We start from the raw sequence: 12,304 nt of genomic DNA, 5'->3' as shown, positions 1-12,304 counted from the left end.
TAAATCTCCTAGAAGAAAATATAGGCAAAACATTCTCTGACATAAATCTTTGCAATGTTCTCTTAGGGCAGTCTACCCAGGAAATAGAAATAAGAGCAAAAATAAACAAATGGGACCTAATTAAACTCATAAGCTTTTGCACAGCAAAGAAAACCATAAGCAAAACAAAATGACAACCTATGGAATGGGATAAAATATTTGCAAATGATATGACTGACAAAGGCTTAAATTCCAGAATATATAAACAGCACATGAAACTTAATAACAAAAAAGACAAACAATCCAATCCAAAAAATGGGCAGAAGACCTAAATAGACATCTCTCCAAAGAAGACATCCAGATAGGTACATGAAAAGACACTCAACATCACTAATTATTAGAGAAATGCAAATCAAAACTACAATAAGGTATCACCTCACACCAGTCAGAATGGCCATCATTCAAAAGTCCATGAACAATAAATGCTGGAGAGGCTGTGGAGAAAAGGGAACCGTCCTACACTGCTGGTGGGAATGTAGTTTGATGCAGCCATCGTGGAAAACACTATGGAAGTTCCTCAAAAAACTAAAAATAGACTTACCATATGATCCAGCAATTCCATTTCTGGGCAGATATCCAGAGGGAACTCTAATTTGAAAAGATACATAATCCCCAATGTTCATAGCAAGACTATATACAATAGCCAAGACATGGAAGCAACCTAAATGTCCATTGACAGATGACTGGATAAAGAAGTTATGTTATATTTATGCAATGGAATACTACTCTGCCATAAAAATAATAAAATAATGCCATTTGCAGCAACATGGATGGACCTAGAGATCATCATTCTAAGTGAAGTAAGCCAGAAAGAGAAAGAAAAATACCATATGATATCACTTATATGTGGAATCGAAAAACAAACAAACAAAAGGACACTATGAACTCATCTACAAAACAGAAACAGACTCACAGACATAGTAAACAACCAGGGAAAGGGCATGGGAAGGGATAAATTTGGGAGTTTGAGATTTGCAAATGTTAGCTACTATATATAAAAATAGATTTTAAAAAGTTTCTTTTGTATAGCATAGGGAACTATATTCAAGATCTTGTAGTAATCTATAATGAAAAAGGATATAAAAATGAATATATGTCTATACATGACTGGGACATTGTGCTGTACATCAGAAATTGACACATAATTGACTGTACTTCAATAAAAAAATAACATAAGATAAAATAAAATAAAATAAAATATCTTCTATATCTAATTGTGGTTCTGACAATTGCTTTACCTCTTCATACTGTTTTTTTTTTTTACCATTTTCATGCCTTGTACTTTTTTGCTAAAAGCTAGAAAATGTGTTTTGGGTAAAGGGAAGTGATGTGAACAGGCCTTTTGTGGAAAGTTTTATGTTTATCTAGCAAGGAGTGAGGCTCTGTTTACTGTTTGCTGTAGCTGTTCTATTAGTGACTTTAATTTCATACCCTTCCTGTTATCTATTTTTTTCCTAGAGATTCTCTATTAAATAGGGCCTGAGGCTTTCAGTCCTCTCAGTTGTAATCCCCTGTTGTTATGCAGAGCCCTACAGTAGTAGTAGTAAAATGTATAGGGAAAAGCACTCTATAATCCAATGATTAAGCCTTAGTCTCTCAGTGAGCCGGTATCCTTGGTCTGTAACTTTCACAAGTGTTTTTCAGCTTTTTTTTCCCCTCTGAGGTGAGACAGGAAGGCTAGAGGGAACTGGAGTATTTCTCTTTTCCCACATGAAAGACTAAAGGTGCTGGAGTTTCGTATCTATTCCCTCACATCAATGGCTATAGGGTCCTGGAGTTTAGTGTATCCCTTCCCCCAGGTCAGTTAGGCTCTAGTAAAACCAAGTAGGTAAAGTTCTGGTAAAATAGTTTCTTTTGAGGGCAGGCCTTTGATAAGGAGAAGAGAACATTCTGGACCTATTTTGAAATGGTTACTTTTTCTCTCCCTCTTCCAGAAGCATGAGGAGAATTTTCTCAAGTCTTCATCCTGAGAACCTCATGGGGCTCCTGGAAGTATCTGAAGGTAAAACTCATGACAGTGTAAGGAGCCCCTAAGGATGGCCCCCCCTGGAGTATTTATCTCTCAAGCTAGACCCACACTGAATCTTCAGAAATTACTGAATTACCCTTTAAATGCTTTTACCAGGCTCCAACTCTGGCTTCTGCTCCCTGTAAGCTGTGATTCTCTGTATCCACCTATCTACTTTTGGGGACAGCTGTGTCCTTTGAACTCAATTTCTGATAGATTTAAAAGAATCATTGATTTTCAGATTGTTCCACTTTTTTCTTGTGAGGGCAAGAATGACAATTTCTAAGCTCCTTACATGTCAGACCAGAAATTTGAAATCCTCTAGGCCCCCCTTCTTTATGACATAAGTCTACCTTAATCAGTTGTTTTTAACTTCTTATAAGATAATATTTACAACTTTTCTGGCATTTATTTTATTTGCCTTTGCTTAATGTTCCATTTTTATGAGACATTTCACCCTCAAGATTATAATCTCTTTAAATTAAGACACCATAACTTCTTATTTTGTATGCCTAAAAACGGATGAATTTCATTAAGATTTAGGACTTCATGTAAAAATATCTCAGAATTCCTTTGTTGTCTTATTCCTAGGGTTTAGTGGGAGGATGAAAGTCTCAGGGAAAGAAATAATGGAACTCTTCTCCAAGAATTCCTGTTTGTAAGAAAGTAAGACTTCAACCAAGTATGTATATGAGGCCTACTTTCCTCCAGAAAGACTTCTGAGACTTTGAAGTTCCTAAAAACATTATTTAAACCTGAATTTGTATACTTCACCTATAGTTGGACAACTGAATAATAAGTACTCACTATATGCAGATAACTGTTAACAGTTTTTCCTTTATTTTTTTAGCCCTCCCAATAACTTTAATGATTATGTATATTTTTTATTCCTATTTTGTAGTTGTGGAAACTGAGACTTGGAAAAGTTATCTGACTTGTCCAAAGCAAAAAAGTGATAAGAATTCAAAAGATGTGGAATTCAAACCCAAGTTTATGTTACAATAAACCAGCATTCTTAACTACTCTGTAACATGGCATCCCACGTACTTCTACTCTACAATTTGGCCACTCAGTCTCTGCTCTATAAACCTCAGCCTTTCAAATGAATCCCTCTTTATCTACCCTTATAATTTCAAATTGTTAAATGTTACTAAATAGAAATAAACTATCCCTGCTAGCCCAAGTTGTCCAGTGGGTCTTGTGTGGGTATTTTTCTCAACACATCAAGTTTTGGCAGTACAGTATACATACTATTGGTTAGCAGGTGGTTCTGCTGCAGTGGATTGAGGGTAGGAGCACCCCCAAGACCTGGCTGGCCAGCCAGGGCTGCATGAGCAATTCCATGTTGGGGTCCTGGAGCAGCAAGAGGAGACTGCATCTTATCCTTATCCCAAGAGGATTCACTTCCACCTGAAAAAAATTAATATAAACTGATCACAAATTGACAACTTTCTAAGTGAAGACTTTTTTTTAAACTCGTCTTTTAGAATTGTAATTATTAATATTACTCCATAGAAAATTATTATTAAACATAAGTGACTCATTTTCATGATGGTTTCAAAAATCTTTCAATAGCCTTGGATTTAAGCTGACTCTGGGAAGATTAAACAACCCTCACTAACAATAAAGGCTCAGTTAATCATAATGAATAACTTTTGAAAGCATTTATATGCTAAAGGCCATTAACTGAACACTACTGCTTCCCATTCCAACCCTCTAACATACATGTGCTATTTTTTTAAGGAAGAGCAATTGCTATTCACTCAAAAAGAACAAGCTCCTTTATAAAAGCATGGTAACACAGAAAAATATGTGGTAAGAAATAAAATGATCGGTTATTTTGTTCTCAGATCCAGCTCTCAAAAAGCAAGTCTCTTCATGCACAGCAGGCTTTTGTACAAAATCAGCTGGATAAAACAGAAAACCACAGCTCCCAATTTGAAATGGTGCTTTACTTTGATCATCCATGCTAGAGAGCGAAGTAAAGTATGCCTTAAGTGCAGACTACTATATTATCATAGTAATCTACAGTGGCATAGCTATTTCACCTGGTACTTAGTACACTGTGGGGGCAGAACCATTGCTTAAAACCATATAGGAAACAACCACAGAATTATTTCCAGGACATCCTTTTAAGAAGAATACTTTAAGTAGAGGGGTAAGGGATTGAATTCCAATCACAACAGTACAGACAATCTGGCTTTAGAAAAAAAAATGGTTGTGTGTGCAGCCCCACCTATTCACTTTGATGTGTTTCATTAATTCAGGGGTCAGTGGTCCTGCTCCCATTCCCATGCTGGAATTGTGACATTAGCATCTCCACCTGGCTGATTCTATCCCACCTGCTGCCCAAAATACTGACCGTGTATTTTGGAGAGATTTAGGCCGGGGAATCTTGAAGACTGTAAAATACGTGCATTTGTTGGTTTAAGAAAAAAAGTAGAAAGAAATCAGGGTGCTCATATTCCTAACACTCAACATTGTAATTTTTTCAGTTCTTTAAGTTCTGTCCCAGGCTTTGTTCATATGTGTACTTATTTTTACACAATAAAAATCTCTGCCATGTTGCTTTAGGCATCATATTTACAAATTGTAATAGTTACATAGTAGTCTCTGGGGTTAATGTACTATAATTTGTTAAACATTGGACTTTATTTCAAATCTGTCATTATTATAGACTTACCATAATAACAACATTCATTTGAATATTTCCTTAGAATCAGTCAATTCCCTGGAGTGGGATTTCTGGGTCAAAGGGGATGAACATTTTTATTTATAAAATAAAACATTAATTTATCTTTTTATTTTATACTTTTGCTTTCAATCTAGGATCACAGAAAGAACATGAATTTTCAAATTATACATGCCTGGCTTAAATTCCAGTTTCTATACTAAAGATACATTCAGAGGACACTGAATTATACCATTGACATTAACAGCATTTGCAAAAATAGCATTTAGAATTGTAGATATTTTTTAGGGAAATGTTTTCAGGGAAAATTCGTATTCTTCCTGAAGATTTAAAATTAATTAAAGCAAACTGTCTGCTAGAATCTCTCAGAGGTTTGTTTCTTTGTTTGTTTTCCTTTTTTTTTTTTTTCCCTTAACCTTTCTACCCTTTCATGTACTCATATCACAGTTCCGGAAATCTACTCCGTCCTCAGGACTCTTTCAAGCCTTCTTGTGGCCAACATCAATTTCTAATCCAAAAGTGGGAGACTTGGTCAATTTCCAACTAGAGAAGTTTCAGACAAGGAAACACAAGATTCTCAAGCAGTGTATATAAAGGCTGAGGCCTGGCCCTACTTATATGGACAAAGCTTTTCCAATCAAATGGGGAAGAAATAAGTAGCTAACTGTTCAGTTTCTGCTTTAAGCCATTCAGTTAACATGTGTGGAAGCTTAAAAAGTAGGAAATTGCGCTGAATTTGATAGACTGGCTTAATGGACCAGAAACCATTCTCTTGATCATTCTGAGGTTTGGTGTGTTCATTGAAAACATGCAACACTCTTATTATTACACCAATTGTTCTCTCTTTTCATCCAAATGTTTGCTGTTGTATAGTGACTGCCTAAGAACAGGGAGATAGTTTATGGTTGGTGCATTGACATAATTTAGCACTCACAAATTTGAAATTCCAATTAGAATCAATATGACATTGTAATGCTGTAATGAACAGGAATGGTGGAGGAAGCTAAGTGAAGTATCTTAATAAATGATAAAAGTAACTGCATTGCAACACTCAGAATTCTTTATAGTAACATTGGGCCAATAAACATGATTAATACTAATGCAAAATTTTAAAAGATCAATTGCTGAGCAAAAACAGAACCACTTCATCATTTTAGCACTAAGTCCAAGATATGAATTACCTCAGCATTACAGAACTGTAATTTGTAAAATGATGAGCAATGCATTGACAAAGAAAAATACATTTAGAGGACACTAAATTATACCATTGACATTAACGTGGTATTGTACCATCATAGCAGCAACAGCATACAACAATACTAGGGCTGAGACTATGTCAATATTTATTTTATAAATTGAAAATCTTAGTCCATTTTCAATCATAAATGGTACATTAAGTATTAATCCAATATTTTATACATTATGTATTCCAAATAACTTGAATATAATTTTTTTAACTGCATTAAAGGATTCCAGTTGTTTTTGTATGTGTGCTTCAATGAGAGCTTTAGATGAACTTTTCCAACAACTTTCATCTTTTTAACTACTGCATTAAAAATGATGAAAGGAGGCTAGTTACCAGTTTCCCCCATCTTCACCAAGTATAGATAGGTGAAATTACCTTGCAGTCTGAAAGCAACTGTATATAAATTACCTTGCAGTCTGAAAGCAACTGTATATAAAGTGAGTGGCTAAGGAATGTGAAACATCCTTGATATTTGTGGAGGAAGTGCTGGACATGTTTTTGTCTTTTGACCTAAAATACCATTTTTAAGTCGATACAAATGGACTTAGGACTCAGTATGGAGGCTTAGGTAGCCCCAAACTTTACATTCCCCTCTATCCTTGTGTCCATCTGTAAAAACATCCACTGTACTTAAAGCTAACAAATTGTTTTCAATCAGTCTAATGTAGGGTTAACCTTTCTTTTACCACTATATGAAGGACTTGGGTACTAGCCTTCCATTTTTTTCCTATCCTCTATCTACCTATCTATCTGTCTGTCACCTCTATGTGTTTGCTAGGGCTACCATAATAAAAATACCATATACTATAGACTGAATGCTTGTGCCGCCTCAAATTCAAATGTTGAATCTCTATTTCTAATGTGATGGTATTTGAAGATGGGGCCTTTGGAAGGTGATGAGGTCGTGAATGGGAGAAGTACCTTTACAAAAGAGACTCCAAAGAGCTCCCAAGTCCCTTTATGCCATCTGATGATGCAGAGAAGATGGATGTCTATGAACCAGGAAGTGGGCCCTCACCAGACACTGAATTGGTCAGCATCTTGATCTTGGTCTTCCAGCTTCCAGAATGCTGAGAAATAAGTTTCTGTTGTTTACAAGCAAACCAGTCTACGGTATATTTGTTACAGCAGTCCAAATGAACAAGATACCACAGAGTGGATAGATTAAACAGCAAAATTTTATTTTCTCACAGTTCTGGAAGCTTGAAGTCCAAGATCAAATGTCAGCAGATTTGGTTTCTCCTCAGTTCTCTCTCCTTGGCTTACAGATAACCACTTACCCCCTGTGTCCTTATACGGCCTTTCCTCTCTGTACACGCACCCCTGGTGTCTCTTTGTATATTCAAATTTCATCTTCTTATAAAGACACCAGTTAGATTGGATTAAGGGCCACTCCAAAGGCTTTATTGTAACTTAATGATCTCTTTAAAGATGCTATCGCCAAATATGGCCACATTCTGAGGTACTGGGGCCTTTGACATGTGAACTTTAGAGGGACACAATTCATCTCATAAGCCTAGAGTATGTACCCTTTACTGAACCAGATCATACTAGCTTTATGAGGGACTTCCTCTAGTAAAGAGAAGAAAAACTGGATAGCATTTCCACAAAGCATGTCTAAGAAACCAAGTAGGCAGCTGGTTAGGGTAAACAGAGAAGGCTCATCAAAGCCTTCATCTTTACTTCAAGAAACTTCATATTAATTATAAACCTAACCCAATACAGTCCCAAGTTGAGAAAGGTAATGTAGAAAGTCCAGTAAATCTTCAAGAATTGAATAAACGACTTCAGCTTTTCCATATCATCTACTTATCACTGTTCTAGCTCAATGTTTAGTAAAACTATGAAATAAGCAATATAGGGACTGTTAAGTTACTACATTAATACTATAGTTAACTAATTAATATAATTCCAATCTTTCCAATTAAAAGTCTAGAGAGAACTATATTTTTTAAGTCCTCACCTAGTAGAAATATATATTTTAATTAGAATCAATGTAAGAATAATTCAGTGATGAACATGAGGAAATATTCTTTTGACAAAACATTTGGAAACTTTTGTTGCCTTAGTTAAAAACTCTTAAGTTATAATTTAATTATTTTCCTTAAAACCCATTGTAAAATATTAGGGTTCCCAGAGGATTGTTTATTTTGGCTGCTTTTTCTTTGTGGGACAAGTGACCAGAAGGAAGAGATTTCTGAATCACGGGGACTTTGCAATAAACACGTAGAATTTTAGAGATTGACAGGAACTTTATAAACATTTACTTAAAAGTAATAACTTTTAAAAGGAGGAGAAACATGAGTCAGATCTAAGGTAGTATTTTAATTCACAAAAATTTTGCCTAACTAGTATTCTTCCAACTCCCATTCTTCTGACACATCTAATAACAGAATGTGCATTATGGTCAGTTCATGAAAAGTAATGGAAAATATTATGTGTTTTAAACAAATTATCTTAGGCCTACAAGACAAACCCCTCCTCCAATTTATTTCAAATGGATAAAGAAGAAATCCAGCAGTAAGGCTCTAAATACCAATATCAACATCATTCTTAACCTTGGCACCCTCATTTTACCAGACTATTAGCCCACAATTTTTAAATGTGTTTTGCTGTTAAGAATGCATGAAAGGCACTGTGAAAACACTGACAGAAATCACAGTAAAGTGTATTAGGATAATCTAGTAATCAGTTATCATCATTCTTCCTTAGGGATTAGTAATACTCTATAAATGCATAGACTACTACTTCTGTGGGTTTGAGTTTCTAAAACTACTAGCTTTAAGTGAGTCAAATACAAGGATTTCACACTGAAAAAGGATCTCTGTCTTCTGACCAAAGTTGGGTGTGTCCTTTGAAGTTTAAGAGGAGTACTATAGTAGAAGTCGCTATTATTGATTGGGAAGCACAAATGTAAAAACTACTTATTATGAGAAAATGTAAGCTAATTATTACATCCAACAGTATGTTCTTGGATATGAAAAACGTGAACATTTATAACAAGCTGTCTTTATTTTCAGGCTTTTGTAGCTACAATAAAAGATATTTTAAAATATGGGTATAAATTGATCATGTTTCCAATATAAGGCAGAAAGCAAGCAGCCAAATAGGATGCAAAGCCTATGTAGCATATGGCCTAAGTCAAGCTTGTTTTCTCATTCATAGAATATTTCATTTAGCTAGAATCCTAGCTGAATGTACATGCTGAATGAATCTAAGCAGCATGTAGCTTTTTGCAGTAAAAAAAAAAATTAAAAGTCATAATTCAATCAATAAATTGGGAGTGATCTAAAAATATGGAGCTTTCCCTGAGGAGCAAGGGGTTTGCACTCAACATTAGGCACCCCAAACATTGGGAGCCTACACTGATGACATGAGCCTCCAAAATGTCTGGCTTTGAAAACCAACAGAGTTTATGTGCAGGAGAGCCTAAGGGCTGTAGGGAATGGACATTCTTGTCTTAAAGCATTAACTCACTGACTCACTCACCTCAGGACCCAGCACAAAAATGGCAGTTTGAATAGTACCTAAACTATATGTGAAGGAGATTCACTTGTTAATCTTAAAGAATCCGCTGAAGAGGTATGGGTCTACTGGGACTCTCTCCAGGGCCAGAGGCAGTGGAGGGTGCCATTTTGTCAACTTGTTAGCATTGACACTGGCAGGCACCATTTTTGCTCTGTTCCTCTACCTTGGTAACATCAACTGATATACATGGTCAGAATACTTTTCTGCTGCCACACCTAAAGCCAGTGGGCATGCCCTGCCCTTATGCTCTCCTGACTGTTTATTAAAATAGGTAAGTGTACCCCAGCCCTGCACTCTCCCACTGCCTTGCTAAAGCCAGTAAGCACACAGAGTCCACACAGGGGACGCCCCTGGGTCGCCTGGTTCTGTTGGCCAAAGCGGGGAAGGGCTTGTGTTTCTGAGTCACACATGATTGAAACAATTGGAGAGACAGTTCTTGGTAGGCTATCATCTACAGTGTAGTTAACAGCAGACTGAAATACATCCCTAGTTTTCCAGTGAATAATGCCTGTTTACTTGTCCTGGAGCTTCATCCTGAGGAGCAGGCTTCAGGTTTGCCACTTCTCATGGCTACGGGGGGGGGGGGGGGTCCTCAGGAAACAAACTAGGGGATGCCATCTTTTCACTTTTCCTTGGCTTCTCTATAGCTTGGTAGCTCCCAGAAAGTAGATATACACTGATCTGGAGCCCTAATTTATACAACTGTCACTCAGGAGACACCCCCAGATCTCCTCGTCAGGAGGCAAGCAGGGTTTACAACTGTGTCCCACAGGACTGTATACATTTGCATAATTTCAAAGCTTCAGACTGAGAATCTGGCTTCCACTTAACCTGAAACTAGATGCTGACTGGGATTCCTCCCTTTGGAACACTGACAAGTACTGGCCCATACTCAGTGCACCTCAACATTCATAGCAGCATTATTTATAATTGCCGAGATATGGAAGCAAGCAACCTAAGTATCCATCAACAGATGAATGGATAAAGACCATGTAGTATGTACACACACACACACACACACACACACACACACACACACACACACACACAGGAATACTACTTAGCCATAAAAAATGAAATCTTGCCATTTGCAAAAACATGAATGGATTTGGAGGGCATAATGCTAAGTGAAATAAGTCAGATAGAGAAAGATAAATACTGTATGATATCACTTATATGTGGTATATAAAAATACTATAAGCTAGTGAATATAACAAAAAAGAAGCAGACTCACAAATATGGAGAACATGGTGGTGGCTATCAGTGCAGGAGGCAATATAGTGTTGGGGAGTAGGAGGTACAAACTATTGGTTGTTAGATAGGCTCAAGGATGTATTGTACAGCATGTGGAATATTGCCAATATTTTGTAACAATTGTAAATGGAAGGTAACCTTTAAAATTATATAAAAATTTTAAAAATAAACATTTTCCAAAAATCAAGTCACATTATGATAATCCATAGTGTATGCTCAGTTGTGGCACACCTAAAATATATACTGTGTTTTAAGAAAAATGGTGATTTGAGGGAGAATAACAAGATTTAACAATAATAAAATTAGTTTAATCGTTTTTACAAAAGTAATCATTAAGACCTATCAAGAATAAATCAAGCCGCTTAAACAATCACAAAATTTCAAGAGACAACCAAGAGATAGAGCAAGATTGAAACTTAAGGTTCAATATCCTACACAAGACCACTCCTTCAAGTCTGGGCAAAGTAGTTATTTCACCTAATATATAGAAACAAATAAAGAGAGTCAAGCCAAATGAGAGAACAGAGGAATATGTTACAAATGAAAGGAAAAGGTAAAACATCAGGAAAAATCCTTAAGAAAACAGAGATAAATTATCTGATAAAGAGTTTAAAGTAATGACCATAAAGATGCTCACCAAACTCAGGAGACGAATGGGTGAATGCTGAGAACTTCAACAATGACATAGGAGGTATAAAAAACACAAAACAGAAGTCACAGAGCTAAATATCACAAAAAAAATCTGAAAAGTACACTAAAGTGGTTCCACAAAAGCCTAGGTAAAGCAGAAGAAATAATCATTGATCTGGAAGACTGGGCAGTGGAACTCACCCAAACAGAACAGCAAAAAGAAAATTTGACAACTTTAGCTAGACTCACTATTTCAGAGAGAGCTTAAATAAAATCAGAAATGAAAGAGAAGCTCCAATTGATACAAAAGTACAAAGTATCATAAATGATTACTATGAACAATTATATGCCAACAAACTGGACAACCTAAAGAAATGGATAAATTCTAGAAATATACAATCTTCCAAGACTGAATCATGAAGAAATATAAAATCTGAATAGACCCATTACTAGTAAAAAGGTTGAATCAGCAATCAAAAATCTCTCAACAAACAAAAGCCCATGATCATACGGCTTCACTGGTGAATTCCACTAAATGTTCAAAGGTTTAATACCTATACTTCTAAGACCCTTAAAAAAATTGAAGAGGAGGAAATGCTTCCAAACTCATTCTACAAGACCAACATTACCTGATATCAAAACCAGACAAGAATACCACACACACACAGAAACACAGAGCCAATAACCATGATGAGCATAGATGCAAAAATCCTCGATGAAATATTAATGAACCTAATACAAGAATACATTAAAAGGATCATACAACACAATCAAGTGGGATTTATCACAGGAATGCTAAGATGGTTTAATATCTGCAAATCAATCAATGTGATACACCATATTAACAAACTGAAGAATGAAAATCATATTATCATTTCAATAGATGCAGAAAAAGCATTTAACAAAA

At 35.9% G+C, this 12,304-nt stretch overlaps 1 protein-coding gene across 6 annotated transcripts in view; it reads right to left on the bottom strand.

Moving 5' to 3' along the window:
• The window catches only part of DACH2 (dachshund family transcription factor 2), a 501,910-nt gene that overhangs the window by 115,600 nt on the left and 374,006 nt on the right, over positions 1-12,304 (bottom strand). For all 6 annotated transcript variants that reach the window (XM_045516973.2, XM_074358819.1, XM_074358816.1 and 3 more), the window contains one exon: positions 3,299-3,457. In XM_045516973.2, coding sequence (XP_045372929.1) covers positions 3,299-3,457 — 159 coding nt within the window. The remainder of the gene's footprint in view (positions 1-3,298; positions 3,458-12,304) is intronic.

Source organism: Camelus bactrianus, chromosome X, assembly GCF_048773025.1.
Source record: "Camelus bactrianus isolate YW-2024 breed Bactrian camel chromosome X, ASM4877302v1, whole genome shotgun sequence".
Taxonomy (NCBI): Eukaryota; Metazoa; Chordata; class Mammalia; order Artiodactyla; family Camelidae; genus Camelus; species Camelus bactrianus.
The sequence above is the reverse complement of the archived record's forward strand: the minus strand, read 5'-3'. Positions and strand labels throughout refer to the sequence as shown.